Genomic DNA, 26,988 nt, shown 5'->3' with positions numbered 1-26,988 from the left:
CTGTCACATAAATAATTAATAAAATATGGTTCTATCTGACTTTATAGGACATCAATTGTGCTACTTGGACAATTCAAAGGTCTAAGAGTAGGTGATGAGACACCGGCTGTCCTTTTCAGTTCGAATAATTCAGTCAGGTGAGAGAGTCATCTGAATTATTTACGACTGTCCTCTGCCAAAGCTAAATAAGCACATTCTGAACTTTCTCTGTGCCAAACCCATTGTGAGTTTCACCGGTGAGGGTCAGAGAGTCAGCATAAGTTTACAAATGTGAAAAAAGATAGCACTGATCTCTCTCACACCACTCAAATCAATAGCACCACAACACTGAGGCTGTCTGAAACCCAAACAACACCACTGCTAATGCCTGCATTGCGCATATTTCTCTAAGACCCATGTCATATAATATTAACCTCAGAAAATGGAGGAATTTTCTGGAATAGAGAAAATGGTTGAAGGTAAAAAAAAAAAAAAACTCCCCAGAAAAACAGCATTCTGACTGATGCATTAAAACAGAAGCATTCCCACAGAACAATAATAGCTACCATGCATGTTTGGGTACAAACAGCACAATTAGCACTGTTACAGCATAACTGCTCTTTCTTTTCTTAGAATCTTGCCTCTCTTTTCAGACATTAGACAAACGAAGGTCCAGAGGTTGGTGATGAGAGTGGGGGCTGTGGATATGTATGAGTGAGGAGCAGTGAATGGGTGCAGGACCGCATGTCGAAACCCATTCATGCCCACACACAGACACCAGCAGCAGGTCACCAGCTCAGAGCGTGACAAGAATGGAGATGAACGGATGTCTCACACGAGCACGATTCCCAAGTCTGGCATTCATGCACAACCTGCCAGGTTCAGAATTGAATCTTTTGAAAACAACTACTTCCCAAGACATATATTTTTTTTTTGTCTGTATCATTCTATAGATGGCTGAGAGAATATGTAAAGTGTCTGAAAGTCTTTCCAGTTAAACACAACAGTCATTAGTAGGGCAGGGGAGAAATGCAAAAAAAAAATAAAAATGGAAATCTACAGTAAATCTCACAGCTGGAATGATCATGGATGCCTTGTGAGTGTGTCTGTGTGTGTGTGTGTGTGTGTGTGTGTGTGTGTGTGTGTGTATAAAACACTGCTGGTGTCATTGAGGTGTGGTTTGTTGTGATAAAGCCACCTTGCTCACCTAGTCTACAGTCTGGGCAGCACCATATATCACTGAAATCTATGCTTCATATGCAGTTGGCTTGAGATAAGACAGACATGGACACAAAAGGACAATGTAGAGCAGCCACATTATTAAATACACACTCCAGAATACCACAAATAGATTTGCTTAAAAGCCAGCAGAATTGTGCTGATCTCCTTTAGTTTATTCGCCAACCAGGGACAACCTCCAATATGAGGGAACAAAATGAACGATTCTGTCTATAGATGTATAAAACGAACAAAACCAATCATTTGCTATAAAGAATATTAAACACTATGAAAATCATTTAGTAAGCAGAAATTTGTTATTCAATCTGAATTGTAAATGATGCATTTATCAGTTTTCATGATAGATTAGCTACAAGTCTGAAAGCTTTTTTTTCCCAGATGAAGAGTTGAAGAAGAAAAAAAGGAAAAAAATATCCTAGCATTTTAAACATCTTAAACATCTTATCCTCCCACCAGAATATCATGGAGTATCTGTCACATTGCCTGAGCCCAGTGTCACAGTATAGGTGATGTACCAAAAAGAAACATTTCTATGCACAAATGTCTGTATTTTTTTTTTTTAAAGAACTAAAGGGATTTGTCAAGCTGTAAATGTTTCAGAGAAACAAAGAGAATTTTACCTCTCTTTTTACTAACAGACGCTTCTCGCTCCACACCTCATACCACAATTTTCTATTCTTATTGTTCAAGCTTTGAAAGGTAGGTGGAAAACAGGGTCAAGTTTGAATCTGATTAAAATGAAATTACAGCTGCAAGGCATAAAATCCCATGCAGGATTAATCAATCTCTCCATGAAGAAACTGTGGTTTAGCCAGAGCAAAGTGATTTTATCACACATCTGTATGCAGCCAATTAACTGCTTGATGATACGGTAAGGAAGCGTCCCTGGAAACATGATTTCAAATGTCATACTAAAGATCTGTCCTTAAATAAGAATTTAACAGAGGTAGATTCAAGAAAGGTATCCCTACTTACCATTTAATTATCGATCCCAATTAAATTAAAGCTACAAGACAACCTGAAAAAAAAGAAACTGTTTAAATAAGACATATTGATATTAAACCAGTAAAAGCTACAAATCACTAGTGTAGTGTCCAGTTCAAAAGTATTACCTGTCCTGGATATACACAGGTTTGTGCTGACACGTATTTTTATGTATATCCATTTTGATAGATTTGAGTGGGTCTTAATCCATACCAGGAACATTTACACGAGGATTTGAACATCAGCAAACATACCCAGTGTGATAACCACCTAAGTAACATACATAGCATAAACAGATGAACTGTGACCATTTCAGAACCAGGGCATAAAGTGGTCTTGTAGCTCACCTGCTAACGCAACATTCAGCCACCTTTACATTGAACATAAGCAGAGAAAATGAAGATGCCAGCAAGATTCATATAATATTTTATATTCAAAGTCAAGACAAAAAACACCATAGCTTAATGCTAAATGCTGGCCAATGACCTCATCAGACACTTTCTTAGAAAAAGACCTAGTTTTCTATGTCCTAGCCAATCCCCCAAGCAGGGATTTAGTTACTTGTTTGTAACATTTATTTTATTACCAGTTAAATGTTCCTTTAACTCGGTCGAATGTGGCGTAAATCCAGTTAGGTCCTTGTACATTTCACTTTCACTGATAATTTCCAAAGCAGACCGAATCTGTCCCAATTCCCTTAATAAAAAGCAGCACAAATCGAGACCGACATACATCAGGCACCAGCAACACCCGAAGAGTTGTGTGACAAATATCCATTAACACTTTCGCCTTAGCAAACAACACTCAGATGTTAGTTTGACACAATTCTCAGGCAGTCTTTGTGATAAGGCTGAAGCAAAAAAAGCTAGCGGTCAGGAATTAGTTCTCTACAAGAGGCAGCTGTCAATCACTATTTTCCCCAGAAATCCCTTTCTCTCAGCACTTTGCCACAGAGAATCCCAAAACAAGCAGCTTACTACAGTTAGGGTATGTGAGGATAGAGGGGGAAAAAACGAGGGAGCCAGTCAAAAAAGCACCAAGTTGTTCCCACACTGTTCTCTAAAGGTTTGCGGCTTTCAGTTTCAGTCTCTAAGCAGCCACTAGCCACTTCACCCATACAAAGATTTCAGTTAAAAGAGTGGAGAAGCAGCGGAGCAGTGTTTTTGTTCAGCACTGAGCTAGAGAGGGTTTAAACACTCACAAAGCTTAGAAGGTTTCCAAAAAAACATGCCGTTTGCTTAGTAACAACATGCGTAGTCCATTGTGTGTTTAAATTACAAAAACTAAATCTACAGCTTGATTTCTATAAAAAATACTTTATGGATTGGTGAAAGTGCTCTACTAGTAAAATTCAACTGAAGTGAATCAAGATAAAACTGGAGTACACTAGAATCAGACAGAAGAGCGGTAAAATAGCTATAAAAGATATCACAAGTCCAGTTGCTTTCACTAGACAAGTCTGTCAATCAGTACAGTACAACAATCAGTACTTGTCTCAAGTAAGATAAGGCAGCACACATACAGTACCACAAGTCCAGAAAACAAAGCAACTCACAACAGGGTACCTAATATTAGGCACCAATGTATCTGAACCAAACTTTGTAACCAACACACTTATAATTACAACTGGCACTGGCACTTCCTCCATCAATGAATGAGCGAGACAGTTGAGAGCTATGGATTCGTTTCCTCATTTGTACACAGAAAGTCACTACTGAGGTTTGCAATCAATGTCTATTGTGCAGCTGAACTGTCCACATTAGCTGTCTGAGGATCATGTTCGAGGCTAATCAATACATTTTGAATACAAATAAATGTAGCTTATGTCACCAGGCCAAGTTTAATGCTGTTTCATTTTAACATAAAGATCGATTCTTGTCAGGTCCGTGAGCTCTTGCACAGAAGATACGTCAAGATCATCAAAACAAACAGAACAAGTTTTCTGCTCTGAAGTGATGGAGACAAAGAACGACAGAAGTACGGTATAACAGACTCTCTAAACAGCTTAATCAAGCACTTTAGATCTTATGAAGTAGGGGTTATCCAACTTTTATAGACAAGAACCATTTTAAACAAAAAGCCTCTCAGTTCAGATTTCTCTTACAATCAAATAATCAAATGTGGCAAAATTTCGAATCAGTGTTGAGGTGTGCAAGTCAGAGGTGTGTATCAGGACTACAATATTCCCCAGTGCTTCTGGTGTAAAATGGCCTTAATCTGCAAACCCAGGTATCTGATTAGTGCATAGTTAACCTCTTTGTTAAGCATGAGTATGAGTAAATGAGCACAATACAATCACGCATTGTTAGTAGCGCATCCTTAATTTGAACTGCTTCAACACTGCTTAAAAGGAAAAAAATAGAAATAAATAACCTCAGAAAAAAATAGCTGCATCTATCAATGGCAGTGCCTCAATGTACAGGATGACAACTGTCGAGTGCACGGTGCCAAAACTGTCCGCAATGAGCATGACGCAACAATCAGACACCATTTAGGCCCGTGTGGTTTGTAAAACACCAAAATAGGTCCCACAAAGCCTGAACTGCAAGTCAGTTAATTGAACCGTGGGCTAAAACTGACCAGCAGACATAAGTGTGATTGTTCCCAGTACTTCCTGCAGCGTTGGTCTGGGTTCTTACATCATCACAAATGCTCATGGAGTAAACAACATGACTCATTTATGTTTTTTTTTTGTTGTTGTTGATATTATGTGTAGTAAGTATTCACAGTAAGTCTTCCCTGTCCCACAGCCAGTCATGGTACACGTGTGTTATGGAAACTAATGATGTTGTCACTGGCTAAAAGACATGCGTAAGTCCTGAACGAGTGCAGAGCCCAGAATGAGTTGTGTTTACAGTCACAGGAATCATGGCACAGATCCAGTGCATAGCATCGCCTACAGGAAGATTTCCTAGTCCAGATCTTTTCATATTAGCAATTTTTCATGCTTTTTTAGATGACACTGCCAGTGTTGAAAGTCTCTTTACAAGTCTGGAGCTGTTTTTAAGGTCAAGCTGGTATTCTGGAGACTCTTTGGTTAGCCCCGTGTTGGACTGTGACACACAGAATTCACCTCTCTCGGCTTGTTGTGCGCATTTGTGTCTCTTTTTGCTATTTACCAGCTTCACAGCAGCGATCACATCCATGGTATCTTGAGATCTACCTTCCAGCAGAATTCATTTCAAACCCCAGCACCTGCATCACATAAACAGACTATGTGATTAAGCAGATCAGATCTGTTGGATTAGGGCTGGAATTGAATTCTATAGAAATGTAAATCTCCAGGAAAAGCTTTTGTGATGACTGCTTGGCTGAAGTAGCTGATTATTTGATTGTTAGGAGTAGATGCAGTTGTTTTTGGTTTTTGGATGCACACTGAGAACATCAATGAGCTCCTGGATAAGAAACTGAAAGTACAGTCACTCTTGTTCGCTGTCACTCAGCAATGATTTTATCGAATGCTTCTTGGGATAATGCCCAAGATTTAATTGTGATACTGCTGCTGAAAAGTGCACTATAATTGACATATTGAAATATTTACTACAATACTCACCAGTCGTGTCACTAACTTTTGAAGCACCGGTTTCACCATAAATTCGGCAATTATGCACCATAAAATTAGCAATACCTTTTCCAAGCTCCATTGATCAGACAAAAAAAGAAAGACTAAAACAAAAAAAAACAAACAAAGCCTTGGATGAGATACGAATAGCACACATTAGACAGTTAATTCTGCGATGGTCCATGAACCTGAGCAAATGCTGAGTGCAAATTTATACAGTAAAGCTGCTCCAGATAAATACTGTTTCGATATTCCAGCATCACACATTATCTGACTGCATATGCTAATTTGCACACAGTGGCTCGAGCTCAAGCTGTACAGACAAAGGAGAAAAATAACTTTTCCTACGATATTCAGAGCTGTGGACTATAACTGCAACAAATTACTTGTTTAGTGTTTTTTTTTTTTATTATTATTATTGAGGTAGAGGATCCCATGGTATTCAAACAGAAACATGACACCCGAGTCCCAACTAGGCAGCAGTTCATGGTCCTGACATGTGATTTGATAATACAATGAACTAGGTTTGAATTATTTAGTTTTGCCAATGTATCATTTTGGTATCAAGATTCACTTCAACTATAAGTTAAAATTGGTATCATGCCTATGAAGATTCTATGCTAGACAAAAAAGTAACCATGCAGAAGAAAAACGTCAAATGCAATACACATAAAGTCACCAAAAAGCAAAATCGTTATCGTATCGATCTTATGCTTTATCTCTTCATTTAAAAAAAAAAATCAAGAGGATATTGCTTTTGAAGAATCAAATGCTGACCATGACTCAAAAGTGATTCCCCTTTGCAATTCATTTCTATGCATTGGAGTGTGTACAGTATGTTAATACATGGCACATACTGATGTCCAGAATAATCTGTAAAAGGCATGAGAAACATGCAAGATGGTAACTAATAGACATAGGGGAAAAAAATTTATCTAAAGCAGAAGTTGAAGTACGTTTAACTTGCACTATCCACCAAAATAAAACATATATATTATTTAACAGTGTATCCAGCAGAGCCTGAGCCAAACGGCTAAAATTTGAGAGAAATTATAGAGGTGAATTCGGGGTCATCCATCCAGCACTATACAAAGAAAATGTTAAAGACAAAAACTGAATCAAAAGCAATATTACTGCTAATCAACATAATTTACCTGCAAACCATGACAAAAGCCTTTTAAAATCTGACCAGCTGTTGTGCAAATGGAATCACATTATAAGCCAGTTTCCATTGTTTGAACAAATAAATGAATAAAAAATGTTAATAATACATTAATTAATAATATTAGTTTCGAAATATCTGTTCATCGTAAGGGTATAATGTGCTAAATCTTCTAGTAATATTAATTCTGCTATTCCATCTGCACAGAGCAGTACAGGCTCCATTTGTACTGCTTTTATAGGGCTTATTAGTCTTTAAATGGATTTGGCCTGAAGATGTGTTCTGATCTGGTCTGATCTGATCTGGACTACATTTTCCATATAAATATGCAGCAACTCATTGCAAATTCTAAGATTCAAAGCAAGTCAATTGAGGTTCTCTTACATGTAAATTCTCTCACACACACACACACACACACACACACACACACACACACACACACACACACACACACACACACACACACACATTCCTATGCACACATGCATTCCTACACACAGGTGCCTGCACACACAGGCCCAGCACACACCCACACCCCCACGCAGACACACCCACACATTCGCACACACGCCCACGCACACCCGTGTGCACACACTGAGAAGTGGAAGACAAAAGTTTTTCACGGTTTACAGCACTCTCATGAATACTTTATAAGACGTTTCATTTGACCTTGATTTCACAGTTGCTTTTTGACAGAATCTTCTCCATATGCATCAATAACGCTCAGATCTATTTAATTCCACCTGGCTCTCCTAAAAAAAACTTTTTTGAAGTTTTATTATTGTGAGAATAATAACTTTAACTCCTACTCATAAAATGCACCTCCTTGTCCAGCCCAGTTACTGAGACCTACTGTAAATTCAGATTTACATGCTGACTGATAAACACTGCCTCATTCACTTCACTGGCCATTATTCACTGGCTGCCTCTTCATAAGGAGAAAAATAGTGTAACCTTACATGGAGATATGTGTATGTGACCAAACATTCTAAATAACTGCATGTTTGTAATACATTACTGTTCACCGTACAACATAAAATAAGAATGTTAGTCACACTTAAGTGGAAAAGCAAACAATAAAATTTTAAGTAACTTTACAGATTAGCCTACACACTAGGTCTAGAGAAAATCTACATGGAAAAAAAAGCATTTTGTTTAGAAGTCATCAGAGCGAGGACACCCATTTAAGACTGTGTCCCTGTGTCCTGCTCACAGCTACCCCATGGGCTTCTGGGTAATGAGTTTTGTCTCCCAGGCGTGCCAGCTCGGTGTGTCGAACCTGGGAATTCACCTGCTGCTAACAAGGACGTAAGCTAGAAAGGTTCATGCTGCCATATGCTTTTGTGACACTTTTAGCAACAATAGTTCAAAAATATTCGAGTTTTTAGCTTTTGTAAAGTCACATTTAAAAACTAAATATTCATCAGATGACCCTAATGTTTATTCGACATATCTCTGTTCTTTTGTTCATACCTGGGTCAGAGGAGAGAAATAAGTGCCAGCTCAACAGGTTGATTATTAATCAGATCATAAATCATAATACATGTGTATTTGTAAATAAATAAATAAAAGTGCATCTGCCAAGGAACTAAACGTTAATGTAAAAATATGAAAAAAAAAGCCTTCAGCAGATCTTGATCTCGTGCGGGTGGGCTGAAAATGCTGTCGGCAATGTGTACACCAACTGTTTTCTGGCACATACAAGTGTGCCTGCTGTGCTAACAGAAATATTTTAGTGGTAACATTCGCACATTTAAGCTGAGCTTGAGTAATGCAGGGAGATGCAGCACAAGATACATGAGCCAGGTATTACTGGATGTGGCCAGGATCTAGGTGTATAGAATCTCAGGGATTGTATAAAACATATTTCAATCCAGTTAACATGGATGCATGATTAAGTTCCCTTCACCTGTCTGTTTCCTCTCCATGTGTTTATGAATTACACTGCATTATATTGCATGTATATAATACTTATATATATTGTTTATATTTGTACTTACGCACGCATGTGCATGTGTATGTATGTATATTATATATATATATATATATATATATATATATATATATATATGTGTGTGTGTGTGTGTGTGTGTGTATGTATATATGTGTATGTGTATGTATATATGTGTATATATATATATATAATGTATTTATGTATGTATATATGTATATGTATGTGTATATATGTCTAGTAGTACACTGTGTGTACTGACTATGTATGAGCACATTGCATCTTGTCCACATTTTCCGCATTTGCACATTTCAAATGGTACTAAGCATTTTGCACATTTTTTAACCTGTTTGTAAATTTTGTATTTATGTTTCTTAACTACTGTATGTGAATGGTTCTGCAATTTCTGGAGCTCGCTCCCAAGTATTTCACTCACCATGGCACATGTGCTGTGGTGATGTGACAATAAAGGTGACTTGACTTGAAATTAGCAATAAAAAGCAGAATATCGACCACAAAAGGGTCTTGATATTCGGTATATTCACAAGAGGCTAGAAGTAGAACCCCTTTAGAAAGCTAAAACCATCCATAATCTGTTTAAAAAAAAAAAAAAAAAAAAAAAAAAGGGATTATTTTTTTCTGAGATTATCAGTCCCCGATTCAGCTGTTGACACTCTTGGCATTTGTAGCTGAATGTCAGCTTTAATAGTCTGTGAACACAAGATTTTAGATAAGCAGTTCACAACAGTAGAACTTTAGCTAGATCAGAAGTCTGGAAGTAAAGCCTGTCCTAAAAAAACTACGACCAGAGTACTTTAAAACTGCCACTGTATGGATGTACCACAGAAACCAACATTGCCTCAGACATAACATGCCTCAACAGTAGCAGTATATTTGTAAACATAATGCACTTCAATTCAATGTAGTCCTATGAGATTCTCGGCCAATCTCTTGATTAATTATAGTGTATCTTGTGGCATTGATTCGGGGACGGGGGGATTGTTTGGTGTGGTCAAATATTTATATCAGGTGTCATTTTTGTGATATTACAACAGCAGGTCATTTGTTTATTATACATTATTACATTATATTAGCTGCTAGGTTTTAGCAGTGTCAGTTAAATTCCCACAAAACCAAAACATGGGACCGTGTATCATACTGGAGCTTTGACTTGCTCACAAAGCTAGCTAATGAATTTATGATTTGTCCATCCCTGTGGCTGTCATGGTTTATTTAGATCACAAATATGAGATGCAGCAACACCGCTTCAGTTCAAAACTTTGCTGAGATTCAACACTGCTCAATAATTTCTGATTATCCACCGGGGCGTACTGTTCCCAAAACATATTCAACTGACTACACTACGTGTTATTTGCATCAAACTGATTGAATTCCATGCTTCAGTTGTTTAATCTCTTTGCAAATAAAATGGAGCTCAAGCAGTGCGTGGTTTAACTGGCTTTTCTCCTTATCATTTTAATCACAAAAGGCTTCTGCCTGTGTACATTACAGAGATTTATCCACGACTGCGTCTGCTTTTCATCTAAAAATATAATGCCCACTTTAGTTCATTTACGAGTCTTTTAGATCACTTGCCTTCCTTGATGCGCTTTATTAATCAAGGTTATTCAAGTCATTTGAATGAATAAAATGCATACTTATGATAAATGATTACTCCAAAAGATCACTAAAAACAAACATATAACTACTGCGTGTACATATTCGAATTGGACCCATACAGCAGATCGTTCCATTCATCTCATTTTGATCAGAATTCCAAGAGTGCTTACATTCACAGCAACCTTTCTAAAACAGGTCACTGTGCAAAGTACTGATGTGCTAAGACGTGTTCATTCCAACCCAACCAGAGTCATAATGATAGTGATAAAGGCTATGGGTTGTTGATTGGAAGGTCAAGTGTTCAGTCTCCAGTACTACCAAGCTGCCGCTGTTTGGCCCCTGACCCTCTCTGCTTCGGGGGCACTGTATCATAGCTGACTACAACTTTCTGAACTGTTATAATCAAAGAAAACAATTTCACCGTGCTGTAATGTATAAATCTTCTACTAAAAACAAAAATCAACGGATTAAACAACTGGAGCTATTTGTGACATCTGATAAGCTTGAATAAAAACCTACATCCACACCAGTCCAGATCATTACATGCCTGCAGCAACCAAACACCGGGGGTTACATCACTAGAAAGCAGGGGCTTTTGATCAAGATGTTTAACCAATACAAAGAAACCTGTCACACACGTCTAACATGTATTGAAGTATATACAGTATATATATAAAAAAAATAACAAGCAGTAAATAAAATTGGATTTCCCCTTAAAAGTGAAATAGACTATGGAGTGACCCGCTACACAACATTGTTTATTAGCATGACAGTGAAATATACAGCTTTCAGTGTAGCAGCAGAGGGAAATCTAAGAGCTTTCCATCTCCTAATGAAGTACGTTATGTGGGAGCAATTTAATACAGTCTACAGTCTAGTGGCTATAAATTCACAGCCACAGAAGGCAAATATTTCAGTCAGATTTCATACGTGTCATCTGTGGGGCTGCACGTGTGAGAAGCCTCTACGCTCATCCATCAATGCTTTCCACCCTCGATCGGCTCTGCTCTGTTCGATTTAATTAACTCCCGTCTTAATGGAGTGATTCATATCTCCATACACATTCTGTACATGGCTGGCACTGCTAGCATATGATAGTGGTTCAAATAAAAAGCTACTTATTCGAATTAAAAGAAGTGTCGTGTGCACCATTCTGAATTAAATGAGGTAATTGGATTAACGTGCCCAGGCTTGCGTAATGGGACCTCATCTGATCGTGTCAAATTCTTTAAGTGGAAACAATGGCATTATAAAATGTTCGCCTTTCATTTACACACAGACCTAGCCATGGCATCACACAAAACCCAACAAAATATACAAGGTGACAATATTATTGCAGCTCAAAGGAAGTCATAAGGTGCAAAAAAATGAGGCACACCCCTGCAAAAAGAACTTATTGTAGTGTTAAGTAGGGCAAGATTCATCTCAATACTGTGCTGTGCTCAAAAGCGAGTGTTCACTTATACAGTAAGTTAGTCATTTATATGACACGGTAGCTGCATTATGAATTTGTTTTATTACTTTACAAAACGCTTAACTAACCGCTACTATTCACAATGGCCCTGAAGTGACCTACTGTATGGTTTTTTGCACTGTGATTTGCTAAATATTATTTTTAATGATTAAAGAATTTATTTTTGTTCATATTTAGTTAGGTTTAATGTATTTGCAAAACAAAATAATTGCTGTTAGCACTTGTTATATTGGCTATAAACTTTCCTTTGTCACATTTTCTTGAAGTTAATTATAAAAAAGCAGCTTTTACAGAAAACGGGCATCATCATCATCATCCATCATTTTACTTGTCCATAGATGCTTTTCGTCGTTTTGAACCTTTTTTTATCTACCAACACAGTTTTAAACTGTTTATTATTAGAATCTAAATTTGAATGAATTCTTACTATAGACACTCACCACATTAATACATCCATATTGTCTGAGCCATGCTAATACAGAAAACCAATCAGCCCCATTCGACCAATCACAATCCAGAACTTCTCGGCATTGTTGTATAAAAGGTTATAACAAATGTATATTAGATATCAAGGTTAGATCCTAACATTACACTCCATTCTGCTTGAGTTTGTTTATAAAGAGGTGCTAAACATTGTGAAAAAGTTTTGGCAAATCCAGACGTTACTAAGAATTGTTTTAAATAGTTTTTTAATTAATATTTGCAGCAAATCAGAAATGTATAGTGCTGCATTCAAGATCATCTTAGCCAAGACTGTATCGGCCGAAACCAGAGCCAATGGAAACCAACACCACACACAGCTGAGTCCATGTCAAGACCAAGACATTGCTGGTTGTAATATCTTCTTAAGCTGACAGAAAATTTCTATTGAATTAACTAAAAAAAGCATCTACTTTGTTATTATTAATTTGTACAAATAACGCAGGACATACGTTAAGGATATGCTAAGCACAGCCCATTCATCCAGCAAGTGCTTCAGGGAAAGTCTGATTAAATATCATTGCTATGTAAAGCAGACACGGAGTGAGGCAACGAGAACAACGAGTGAGAGTTATGGATTAGATGATATTGAAAAAATAACAGATTTAGACCAAGTAAAGTTTCAATGGCAAAACTGAGAGCATTGATTTGTGGTCTTAGTACCAGTTTCCATAACAATAGCACTACAAAAATCATGATTATGCTTTAGAAAATATCAAAGTCCCAATGCTGGTCATGTCCTAGCTCTAGTATTTTTCTAGTATTGTTAATATTGACATTTTTTGGTACCATAAAAGCAAATACAGGATTTCTGAAGGCAAGGGTGTAGGGCACGTCGGCAATGGTGTAGAGAAATTTAGTAGAAAACATGCTAAAAGTGTGTTTATGGGAACCAAAGACAAATATATTTGGTAGGATACCTGGAGTTCATCAGAGAAACCACAGCAGATAAGAGTTTAGAGGAATTTACAGAATCTGTTCATTTGCGTCATCACATTCCTGTGTCAAAAACTCATTTACATAAATATCTCAATTTGATACGCTGCCTTTCTCGCTGTTGCCGGAACTACAGCACCGGGTTGTGCATATCCATTGGAAATTAATGTTCCCCTGTGGCTTTTTCATTTAATAGCAAAGGATAAACAACAACGTTGGGGGAGAAACATATGGAACTGGCAGACACAGTCATAATAAAGCCATCGCAGATTTTCATTCATTTTCAGCAGGACAGAATTTAAGGTATTACTATGAATCTTTTATTTATTTATTTATTTATTTTTATTTCTTTTTCAATGCAAATCAACCATTCAGAGTAGAACTCGTGAATTCCTCTTCACAGCTTTGCACTAATGCAAAAAAGAAGCGATGCAAAGGGAGGCTTAAATTACAGAGGAAAAAAAAAAACACACACAATCCATATGCAATCAAAAGAATTGTTCAGTAGTCAAAAGGAAATTACACACCCTTTTCAGCCACATTACTCTCAGCAACACTGTGTCTCTCTTCCAGACACATTTATGAATAGAAAAATCAGCCAATATTGGATGCTCTACTACACAGAATCAGAAGGTCCACTCGCATTTCTCACTTTGTTAAGTGATCAAGGAATTCAGCCCAAGTTTTTAGACTCCATCTGATCCATTCTCCAGCCTGTGTTGAGCCAGAAAAGCAGAGCCATGCTGGTTCCAGGACTGTGCACCTGCACTGCAAAGCCTCAATCATCTCACACACCATTACAGGACATACGCAATTATCAGGAGCCAGTCTCATGCAAGCCAATGAAGGGGAATGCCTGAGTGCTATTTCTGTTGATTCTGGCTGTGTGCTAATTTTATTTTGTTACTTCATACTGGCCTAACAGTATGATATAAATAGATTTCTCATTTTTTTATTTTTTAAAAAAGCGACAAGAAGACAACAAAGGCATTAGGGTTAAATGCACTAGCGCAAGCCATGTACAGAGCAAAATCTATATATAGATCAGAAAACATGCTCTCATTTCATGTAAAAACATGTCAGTGGAATGACATCCAAATAGCAACCCGGGAAACATTGTTTATCGTTGGATACCATGATTTATCACATACTAACTTAGACAGGGTCGATAGTCAAGGAACAAAAGGTTCCCGGTCACATACTTATGCACTTTTCTACACTATATTGTAGTATAAACAGTTTTCACATTAAAAACACACAAAAAAAGTGCATTTCGAGTACCCAGACTTATCCAAAACTTATCCAATCAAAAAAAAAGTGTGAAATGTTGGACACTTTGTGTACTTTTAAAAGATTAGAGCTTTGCTTATGTAGTGGTTGAGGGGTGGGGATATCAGACACTGATGTTCCATAAGAACATTTATTCAGAAAAATATTTCAGACTGGCCGAAGACACTCTGGTGAAGAGGGCATCTTACAAATTTCTTTTAAATTAGCCCACATTTTAAAAAAAACACCACATTCCATTATGCTAGCAACATCCTTTGTCACCAACTGAGAAACAGATTATACTTCTGGTACAGGGTTGGGGGTTTGATTCCTGCTGTGTTTGTAGCAGGAATCAGCAACGTAGGCTGACTGGAATCTTTAAATTGTGTGCTGTGTGTGTGTGTGTGTGTGTGTGTGTGTGTGTGTGTGTGTGTGTGTGTGTGTGTGTGTGTGTGTGTGTGTGTGTGTGTGTGTATGTGTGATAATACCCTACAATGTACCCTGCCTTGTTCCCTAAGACAGATTCCAGGTTCCCTGTGACCTAGTAGAATAAGCTGTGTAGAGAATGGGTGGTTGGATGGTTAGACAATAGAGTGTATAATGTAAATGCTTATTGCATAGTATGACATTTGGCACATTAAAGTTCCTACAGCATTTATTTTATATTATTTTATTATACACAGGTGTATAATGTACAGTAGGTCTATTAAAGGCTGTAAGGCACTGTGTGGCACAAAATACTTTAGTAATATTTAAGACTTCATCGATTTAAATCTAATGTCAACATTAACGCACATGTTCGTCTGGGTAAAGCTGCTCAAGGCATTAGTATCTTTTACAGCTTAAGAGCACGTAGGAATTAACTTTGAAACAGGATTTTTAGCAAACATGTCAGTGAATCATCTGCAGCCTAATATTTATGTAGACAGACCACACAGTGTTCAAAACACGAATTGTGGTGTTAAAGAGAACTGCAATATAACCTAAAATTAACCAAAAAAATTGACACTATTTAAGGCAGGCTGGGGAAAAAAGTGACAATAGATTCCGCTTTCAAGACCATTAGCGTATCTGAATCACACAAGTAAAGCATTTTGTACAGTAACATATATCAGCATAAGCTCTACACAGCCAAATCAACACAGAAATACAGAAATATGGTAGAACCCCAATAACAAGTGTTATTCGTATTTTTTTTCCTTTTTTGATTGATCAGTTCTGTAGTTTTCCTATTCTGGTTATTAATAGCGTTAATGAAAGAAACTTTAGTATTGAAATATATTAATATATTTAGAAATAAAAGTATAAGTGGACAGGGACCGTCGTTGGATTGCTTCTGTGTCTGATACATTTGTATTGGATCAACATTAGTGCTATCACATCAGTGTTAAAACATTGCTGAGAAAGGTCCATCTGTTTTTAAACAGTGGTCAAGGAAACATGGGAAAAAGGAAGACTAGTGGGTATAATTCACCTGGTAAGAGGTTTGGGTTATAGTCACAAATAGTGGTTATCAATGTGAAGGAAAACCTCAAGTAGTAAAGTAAAAACAATGGTGTTTCATGAAAGTAAACTAAGCATCAGGACTATTTTTCAGGTCTTTGCTTGACACAACTGTTTCTCATGTGGGTTCAGCAGGTGTTACATCTCTGATGAACACCTTCTGTTCAGCTCCTAAGATATTTATTTTTTATAAAAGGTGCCAAAATTGTCAAGACAATCAAGCAGCCTTAAAAAAAAATTTGTAGGGTTTTCCACAATACTTTTTGTACTTGAGCTCAAACATAACCAGCCTGTATACACCATAGACACAACCTGTTAGAAACAAGCTAACCAGCTTGTTGATATACGCATATTAATATTTGTTCTTCAGGCACCTAATTTCTAGATCATTTAGTTATGTGTAGATTTTGTTTTTGTCAGTTAAAACACCTGACACTATGTTGTGTCAGTCAGCTGTATGGTCTGGTCTTTATCAGCAGTCTGGTCTGCACTGAACTCAGAGTTAGTGCTGCCCCATTATTTCCTCATGAGTTCTCGGTTGCACTATTATAAACTGTTGTAGAAATGAAAATTATTTACATTTACATTATTTACTGTCAAGTGTCACCCAAATGAGGATGGTTTCCTTCTGAGCCTGGTTCATTTCGAGGTTTCTTCCTCATGTCCTCTCAGGGAGTTTTTCCTTGGGAGATGTATGAACTATTTTACATTTTAAATTATTTTATTTTTTAATTAATTTTAAACTTTAATTGTATGTTTACTTATTTTTATTTTTTCCTTCTTCCTTCTTCTTCTTCTTCTTCTTATTATTATTATATTTCTTTTTCTTTCTCTTTTGTTTCCATACTTCTGTAATGCTGTTTTGAGACAAAGGGAAATTGTTTTAAGAGCTATACAAATAAATACAATTGATTTGAAAAACTGACTAGAAAGTGAGACTTGTTCAGAAAAAACCCCAAACCAAAGCTTAAGTACTGTTACACTCAAATCTGTTACACTGCACCTGGTTAAAGACATTCATTCCCCCCTTGCAGAAGAAACAGAATTTGGAGATCTGGTTATCTGAAGCATTGCTTCATGCATTAACTTGTGTAAAACGTGCACACGAGTTTAACTGTCGTGCATTTCATCTACACTGAGGTGCTGAGTAGCAGGATTGGATCTTACCCAGCTTTGCTCGGGACTCCTCCAGTTTGCGGATCTGGTTCTCGATGAAGATCATGACCAGCGCAAAAAGCACCAGAGCCAGGAGCTGAAACTTGGGCGGCATCACGGTCCTCAGGAGCCCCATTAAACCACACTACAGCAGAAGGAAGAAGAGGAGGATGGCGAGGATGATGATGAAGATGGTGGTGCTGATGAGGGTGATCTATCTGCATGTCATGCTGCAAAAAGCAGGCACAGAAATCACCGATCAGACACACATGCTCTGGTTCTGGAGGAAATGTGCTGAGAATGATGCTTAGTTTAGACTGCAAGTCGATTTCATGACGTGTATTTGCGTTTCTATTGTGCCTTAAGGAGGTACGTGTGTGTGTGTGTGTGTACGCTGTTGCCTGGTTGAAGTGCTCCACAGTTGTGAGCTGTCAGCGATGCTACTGCCTCCGTGTGTGTGTGTGTGTGTGTGTACGGTTTTCCTCTCGATCTCTAGCTTTATTCCTCTGTGTGAAATCATCTCCGACAGCGCCATCTACAGTAACGGAGGAAGGAAAATGAGGAGAGAGAAAAAAATATTTTTGTAGGTTTTTTCTTTTTTTTCTTTTTTTTTATTCACAACTTTTGGACCATTTTTTGTGTCTCTCAATTATAAATTTGCATCTCACAATGATTTGACTTTTTCTCGCAGTTTAGACATCTACCTGAGGCAGTTATGAGGGTCACAGGGTCTGGTTCTTATTGTTTTGTTTAGATAATTGTTATTATAGAGCATATTTGTAGAGAATGATTAGTGTTTTGTTGGTCCATACTTTCTGATTCACACACAGAAAAGACAAGGATTTGGAAACTTTCAATTTTTGAAAAATCATAATTGTGCTGTTAATGTGCACGTGTGTGAAAACGTCTACTGTTCATTCTTTTCTAATTTAATTCAATTTACAATTTATTTTTTCAGCAAGAACTTGTGCTAAAGTAGTATGAGTGAAATATTTATATGAATTTCAGTTGTATTTGGTGTGTGTTTTTACTGGTTTGTGTAAAAGCCTCTGATCCATTTTAGACCAAATCCACCAGAGTGGAATCTGTACACTCGCTTCAATAGAAGAGATTAGGCATGAGGAAATCTAACCTTCAGTATGAAGCAGTTAACATGGTCAGTATCACACATTTGCTTACATTCAGATAGGGACCTAAAATAGAATGGAATGTTTAGTATTAAATATTTAAGACATTCACCTTTTTTTTTTTAATATGTATAAATATTCTCAAAACCTCTGTTTATTTCCATTTATAATCTAAAAAAATCAACGTGTTTTCAGATGTGGTCTCACTGTACTTCCGAAATTTACAGGTTTTCAACTAAAACAGATTTTTATTTTTTCTACATTTATATCAACCAAAAATGATACTATCCAGATAAAAAAGAGAACTGACTCAACAGATTTTCTGTCATCAACCTAAAACCAGTGAAGATAACCATAAATTAACAAGGAATCAGCGGCTCTTTGTTATGTTTGTAGGACTGGAAGTCTTAAACAGAGGATTTAGACTTCTGACGTTTCATGATTTATGATGGAAAATTGTAGTTAGCGAACTTAAAGCCATCTTGATTCTGAGAACTTTAGAACTTTAGATTGTTAGCAAAAGTACACTTTGTATTGAAAATACTCGACACCGCAAAATTTACATTTACAACTTTATTCAGTATATCATTATAAAAACTACAGTTTGTTCATGATTTTCCCTTTTCTGTGTGTCTAAACCAAAAGTAATGTCAAATCATTTTAAAGTCTTCTAACATCAAGAAGTGCAAAGAGAAAAAGATTAAATAAATAAATAAATAAATAAATAAGACCAAATGCTCTATGTCTGTGTTCATACCAGCCTTTGTTCATTGCTGTATCACTGACTGGATATTCTAAAGTCTCATCCTTTCAACAATCATTTCATATTTAGTATCAAAATGTAGCATATTTTTATCAGTTTAATATCCGGTATGTTTTATGTATGAGGAGTTCACATGAAATGGATTTTTTTTTTTTTTTGACTCAGTGGTTGAGACTTTGGGCAACTAATCAGAAGGTAGCACGCTACAAAACAGTTAATTATATAAATATTAATATTATACACAACGTCAAGATTAATATTAGACGGTCTGGTGGACCTGCTGCATTTTTGGGTTTTTAATTCAACACAATCAAAAATGTTATGTTAAAATACTCTACAGATGTTTACTTCATCCCAATTACAAGAAAAATAAACAGCATATATGGTTAATATTTGCCCTCTACCTTTAATACATCACAATTTTTAATTAAAGTGCTACTCGTTTTTTGTTGTTTTTTAATAAAATATAATTTAAAAAAAAAGAAAATCGAATTTAATCAATTTATGAGTGGAAAAAAATCAACAAATTTACAAGGAAGCAAAGTTTTTCGAAACAATTGATGTTTATGAATATGGGTCCCACAGACCCGAGAAACATACAAGGGTTAAATGTGTTTGCATTTATCCCCAATGAGCAAGAATGAGAAGACTAATCAGACTCAAAAGTGATCCTCATCATCATTTGGGTGACACTGGAGGTTGTGATTATAAATTGTTATAAACACTGGAGAATGTTATTAGGAATAATGTCTAATGTTTCCTACAGTCATACAGTATAAAGTCTGACAATTGTGTACTGATTAGGAGGTTGTTGTCCCCAAAGACCACATGTAGTTTGCTTCACCTTTTTGAAAGCCTGAATCCTCATGACAACGGAATCATCTGGAGCTGGGACATCTCTAGATGCCTCAATATCTCCACAGGGTTGGCCTCTTCTCACTGAAGGTCTAAGATCCTCATGGGAAATTAGTTCTCACTCAGCATTATCCACAGCAGTCTCTCAAGTCTCACCACCTGAATTTAAAATCATTCATGGCATTTATACCAGAGCGTAGTTGAAGGCTCAAATCTGATTGTCAGAAGGTGTGAGCTACATTTATATAACATCATGGCTTGTAAGTAATTCCAACTTTAAAATAAAAGATGTTACTGTTTCTATAGTAACAGCTTGTACACAGGGACTTGTGTAGGGAAAATGGTATACATCTAAACTAATACTAAAATGATTTAGGCAATGTGTTATTGTTTTGAAAGGAGAAATGTATTTATCATTTCTATGAAGGAGGTTTTTTTGTAACAATCACAGTGCGTTGTGAACTTTATCAACACAGGAAAGTATTCAGAAAAGAGGAGTTTATACATCAGGGTCATGGTGAATCTGGGAATGCTGGGAATAAGGAAGGAAAACACCCTTGATGGAATGCAAGTATATTGCAAGGCACCATTCACACATATTCACATCCTTCTGCTAATATTTTATTGAATTCAAATAACCACTGATTTTTCTCCCCAAGATCATGTAAAGAAACAGAACACCTGATTGTTTGTTATATAAAACAGTTTTAATTAATATAATTCCACATTGGTTGTGTTATATTTCTCAAGTGTTCAAGGTGCAGCAATCAGTTTTATTCTGGAGAGTTCTACAGATCACATGTTGAGAAATCCTTTCAAAGTCGGTGTGAAAAGCAGCAGCTGAGATACGCCCATACCATCTTGTTCTAATTTTGCTTTTGTGTTTCTGTTCTAGGTGGTTGAGATTATGTCCAGTGCTGCCGGAATCATCAAGCAACTGTAGTCTTCATTAATTTGATGAAAAGTATTGACACGATCAGATAAGTACTTGAGTAAATGCAGGTGTATTTTGAGTTTCATTTGCAGGTATTCCTATACTACACCAGCCATGAGCTGTATTTTACCTGCATACAGACAAGAGATTATTAGTTGAGGCATAACAAAGATGCATGTCATCATTTCAAACCTCCACAGCAAGCCTTCTATACGGTGACCCATGCTTACCTGCAAGTGGGGGCGGAAGACAATTTTTACTCTCTGCACGGTGATTCAGAGGCTCAGTCAGATTCGGAGGTGATTCAGAATATCATTATTCATGTGTAACTACATATGCCTCTAACAGTGGAAGTCTGTATAAAATGTACTGTGGGATTTTTAATTTTCTTTTGCTCCTGGCAGAACAGGACAGTCTTACCCCAGATTAGGAGTACATGCCCTTTGTCACGTATTAACGTCCGTGTTAATGATGAGAGACACGTTGGACACGTTCCTCCTTTGTTTGCTTGCTTGATTTTTACCCTGCCAGTTTCTCTGATTACCTTCTGTCATTACCCATGCATATTTCACTCTGCCTTGTGTTCACCATCAGAACGTCCTGTGTGTGGTGCAGATGAAGCTTCTGATGTGTGTGGTAGCAGCCTACAAGCAAGTAACTGCTCTATTCACCGAGATACATCAAGTTGGCTTTCAGTAGCTAAATGAGCAAAGCAGTAAACTAACAAGATGAAGCTCTTCTGAACAGGATGTAGTTGATGTTTGACTGGCTTGTGATTCCCTTATTCATGATAAGAGAGCTAACCAATCAGAAATGGATAAATATGAAGATTCAGATAAGCTTGAAAATGTCCATGTAAAATTAAACATAAAGGATTTTTGTTGTATAAAATCAGCAATAATTGCATTTTGTAATACGTTTCCATTTTGCAATCTGAATTTCCTGGATGTTTTTTCCTGGATGTTTTAGTGGCTCTATGAACAGCTTTGTTACTGAAATTGTGTCTTGTAAGAAATTTTAAAGGTGACAATTAAACCTTAATTCACAGCTTAGCCTTTTTAGCTGATTTGTTTATTTCTGTATTAGAAGATACTTTATTACTTTACAAGGTCATGGCGATAATAGAGTAACTTTTCATTGTTTTCCAAAGTCAAAGGGAGGATTTTTGGAACTTCTTGTGTATGTTGACATCTGGGAGCCTGTATCTGGGCTATACTTTACAGTGCTTGTTTTTTGTGTAAAATAGAAAAGGCAACGATACGCATCAAATCAGGTCTGCTTTAATTCTCAACCTTGTACCTTTGTGATTCAATGCTGTTCACTCTGTCACCTTGAGAACACCAGCTCCACAGTAAAACATGACTTTATACATCCAGAGTGACACTGATGTGTTCCAAAACCAAGGTCCTGAAAGAGAAGTATTTATAACTTTGTTATAGATATATACATATTATACTCACATTGTTGTTAATTAAAAGGCAAATTGCAATAAAAGAAATAAGCTGAATTTGACTTGTACAGATTAATGAGGATGGCCAGAAATCCCTACACTATGCAATCTTTATCTTGTATATTAGGAGTTCTCAGTGATTTATCAGTTAAACATATTGCTATACATTTTCCTTATAGTTGGAAAACATCCTGCCTACTGTTTAGAGTGCTTTTAAGCCCGAATATGAACTTCCCATACTACATAAATGCTTATATCTCAGTCTCATAATCAGTGGAGACTACTTTAAATGGAAAAACAAAGGACAAAGTATAGAGACTAAAGACAAAAGTTGTACTTTGTGGTTTGTCCCTGGTGTGCAGTGTCCCTTGACACCTTTAACACTGAGAATAGAGGGATGAAAGCTATAAGACTCCAGCTGTGCATGAAATTGCTGCCTGCCATCATCTGCGATTTGCTGCTGCTTAAAATAGCCGCATTCACCTTCTACCACTCACGCGCTACACAGCAGCGACATGTAAATGTCTTATCTGTACTTATCCTATGGTAATACAAGAGGTGAAACATTTCAGATAATATGCTGTTTTGGGGAAATGTGGTGATTAAAGAAACAGTTCCTAAATGCATTTGATTGGCCTTCTGTTTGTTTGTTTGTTTACTGGTGGCTAATGTTGCTAGTCACCAGTTTTCTACTCCATGTCTAAATCATCACACACTCAAAGGACAGAAATAGTAGAGTGAAGAGTATTTGTGATACTGAAATCAAATGAAAAGTATATTATAATTGTAATAATTTTTAATCTCAAAAACCTGTAACTTGTAATCACAAAAACCTGTAACTTGTAATAGAATACAAGAAACATCTCTAAAAATAAGACAAGTACAAGCACAAGTTTTTAGTGGCAATATTTCACACATTATTTCCTCATATTGACTATATCTTTATCGTTTGACAACTTTGAACTAGCACTAGCTGTGGTAGCTACTGCTGAGCATTTGTTTACAATGAAAGCAAAACAAGAGGGCAAGCTGAGGAGAGTGCATTGAAATCAGGCACTTGGCCACTCTTTGGGCTCCTGTGGTCCAGTTCTCCAAAAACCTTTGATCGATTGAATAAACAAACTTTGTGAAATGCCGACTTTGAAAATGTTCGATCGAAACATAATGTGCTCTATGGCCGAATCTTGAATGTCACATTTAGCTGGTTGTGGCCAGTGTCAGTGGTTCCAGGGATCCAGAAATACCAGTCAATCTTGGCACTTGACAAATGCAGACTATTTCCGTGTTCCGGCTCGCCACATAAGAAAAGATACACCAGTGAACCCTCTCGATCTTTTATCTTTAAGAAAGAATACACAATTTTAATGAACTATATATCTAGAATTGTTTTAAATGGGAGCCAACATTACAAATGATTTATTTATTTATTTGTTTGTGTGTGTGTGTGTGTGTGTGTGTGTGTGTGTGTGTGTGTGTGTGTGTGTGTGTGTGTGTGTGTGTGTGTGTGTGTTGGGCGTGGGGGGTTGTTCCTGGGGGGGTGGAGATGTCACGCTTGTCTGTCTTCAAAACTTGAGAGCCCTGGTGTTTTTTTATACCAGAGCATCCCAGGTTTGGTCCCTGCTTTGCTGTTATTATAACCTACTCTCATCTGGGAATATTTTCTATTACATATTAGAGTGTGGCTGTGTTGAATTCTAGTCATTCAGAAACAAGAACATTAGTGAGGTCAGGCACTGATGTGAATCGAGCAGGAGTAGGGTGCTGCTAGCATCCAGTTCAATTCCAGTTTATCCCAGAGATTCTCACTGGAGTTCAGAGCTGTTCAGGACACTTGAGTTCTTCCTCTCCAACGTTTACACACAATGTCTTCATGGATTCTTGCTTTGTGCACAGGAGCTTTGTCATACATGAACAGGTTCTGAGCCTCTTAGTTTCAATGAAAAGAAATTGTACTGCTACAGTATATAAAGACATTCTAAACAATTCTGTTTCCAACAGTTATGGAAGAATCACATATGAATATGATGGTCAGGTGTCCACAAAATAGTGTATGTGCTAAGGAAGAACAAGATTCTGGCTTAATGGTGTCTGATACATGATTTTAGGTCTCCAACGTGCTTCTATATTTGTAGAGAGTCATGTTGTACACTGTCAGAAACTATATAAGCAAGCATTAGGTAAAGATTAAACTGCCATTATGTACAAATCAGTGCATTTGAGAAAAGTTTGTGAAGATTTAGATATATACGTTAAATGTCAATAAACCAATAGCTGTAACCTTGTTTTGATTATTAACAACATTAACACTGTAGCTCTTGTATAAAACTGAATGTCAGTCAGCAAAAAATGTTGACCAAGTTTAAATAAGTCCTTTAATCCTTTCATTTGAGTTTCTTATTTGATTACTCTGTTGTTTCCTGTCTTTCCTGAGCTTATTCTACTACTCTTATTAATAATATGCTCATACTGAACAATCATACTTTCAATACATTTGGTGCTGATGGATATTGCAATATACAGATGTAGAAGAGTAATGATTTGTGATCCCACTAACCGGTGACTTTAAGAAGAGGATGTTTTTCCTTTTGAGTCTGGTTCTGCTCAAGCTCAGTGAGTTTTTTATTGCCACTCTTGCCTCTGGTTTGTTTATTAGGGATCTTGATTTTTATCCAGATTTCTATAAAGCTGTTTTGCGTATTGTTACAAAGGCTATACAAATATAGTAAATTTAAATTGAATACTTTCGATTTGTCTAATGTAAATCAATGCAATTGTCCATAGCTACAGTATATACATGAGGTAGTAATAAGATTCTATCCATCCATCCACTTTCTCCTACACAGGGTTACAGGGAACCTGGAGCACAATACAGGAGACACCATGGATTGGTACCAACCATTAAACTCCATGGCAGAACAGAAGTGGGAATAAAACCACGAACCCTGGAGTAACTATACTAACCATTAAGCCACTGTGCCCTCCAATAATAACAATAACACATTTAATTTAGATAGTAAGCAAGACACAAATAACAAATGACTTAATAATAATCCTAATTATACAGTTGGAAAAAGTTACATTAGAAGGAAGGAAGAAGGAAACTTCTTAGAAACTGCTTAGATAAGTACAAGACATTTTAGGAAAGAGATTGAGGTTTCACGGTATATTTTGAAGGAGGAAATAGATTAAGTTTTATTGAGAATTTGTGTAAGGAAATTTCAAGGCTTGAGTGCTTGAGCATTGAAAGGAAGTCTAAATCATTGAAGCAGTAATGAAGTAAGGGATGGACAACATTTTGTTGGCATAATCATGAGTTTTACAGTGTTAAATGGTCTGTATATTAGTTGCCAAAAATGGAGCAGATAACAAAAGGGTCCATTATATAATCATTTTCCAAGAGTGACCCACAAACTCAAGCCTGTCAGCAGTTCCACTGATATCTAGCATTGCTATTTCTCCCATCAGTGTAGAGCTTTTTTGTGCACATGTAATTGCTGTGCTGCACTGCATTTATTGACTGCCTGAAATTGCTTCCATTTACAAACAGCATGCATGTATTTACAATATGTGAACACCTCTGCACCCAATCACACACACACACACACACACACACACACACACACACACACACACACACACACACACACACACACACACACACACACACACACACACACTTGCACAAAAAATCGGTGCAGAATAGCTTCCAGAATTATTGGCCATCCCGTTCATAACACATGTTCAGCAATTTCTCAAGGTCACATGCACCACATTGACACATTCAAACCTGGAGGGATGCTTTTGTTTCCACAAAGCATGTCACTGCACATAATTTTGGGGATTTATTGCTGTGACTTTTCAATAATGTCTCACACAGGAGCATTTTATAAACTGTATGGTTCCAATTATGTCATCTGAATAAGTGCAAATGACCATAGCTAATGAGGGCCTGAGATGAACCTTGTCTGAAATGTGAAGAATGATACTTCAGTGGCAACTTTTCACCCTTAAATTTCATCTCTAATGTTCGCTCTTGAACACATTTAAATGAGAACACTTTCTGTCGCCCTTTTCATTTATTCTCTCTAAACCAAATGGAAAGGCTTTAAAAGCACTTGGTTTCAATTCTATTTGAACATGCCCTTGCCCTTGTTGCCTCATCATTTCTCCTTTGCTGGAATTTCAGATGCCATCTAGAGAGCACTTATGCTACTTTAACAGCTTTGTGCACACAAACTATTCAGTAATGCATAAATCAGGCACACAATCATCGTAATATATTAATCATGCACAATCAGTCTGTGCATGATTAATCTAATGAAGGCTAATGGAGGCTTTGCACCAAATATTGTAATTGAATACTGTAATTAAAAACTAAAAGTTAATCATTGACTTGTGAATATTTGCATATTTAAATAGACTGCAAATCAAAAAATATATATATTTTAGAACTCATAAATACTAAAATTTGAAAACCTGAGAAAGGACCAATATAGAGCTATATTATGTAATTATAATTATATATATCAGACTTGGCCAACATCT

General features: G+C 36.7%; 1 protein-coding gene across 2 annotated transcripts in view; it reads right to left on the bottom strand.

Moving 5' to 3' along the window:
• The window catches only part of hs2st1b (heparan sulfate 2-O-sulfotransferase 1b), an 83,327-nt gene extending 65,523 nt beyond the window's left edge, over positions 1-17,804 (bottom strand). Inside the window, exons 1-2 of one of the 2 annotated variants that reach the window (XM_027146734.2) lie at positions 17,708-17,804; positions 17,327-17,544 (exon numbers count right to left, since the gene is read on the bottom strand). In XM_027146734.2, coding sequence (XP_027002535.1) covers positions 17,327-17,450 — 124 coding nt within the window. In that variant the 5' untranslated portion in view covers positions 17,451-17,544; positions 17,708-17,804. Of the gene's footprint in view, positions 1-17,326 lie in introns of both variants that reach the window. The other variant, XM_047814188.1, reaches the window with a different exon arrangement.
• Between the last annotated feature and the right edge of the window lie 9,184 nt (positions 17,805-26,988).

This window comes from Tachysurus fulvidraco, chromosome 5 (genome assembly GCF_022655615.1).
Source record: "Tachysurus fulvidraco isolate hzauxx_2018 chromosome 5, HZAU_PFXX_2.0, whole genome shotgun sequence".
Classification (NCBI taxonomy): domain Eukaryota; kingdom Metazoa; phylum Chordata; class Actinopteri; order Siluriformes; family Bagridae; genus Tachysurus; species Tachysurus fulvidraco.
Note: the sequence above shows the minus strand (reverse complement) of the source record. Positions and strands in the feature narration are given on the sequence as shown.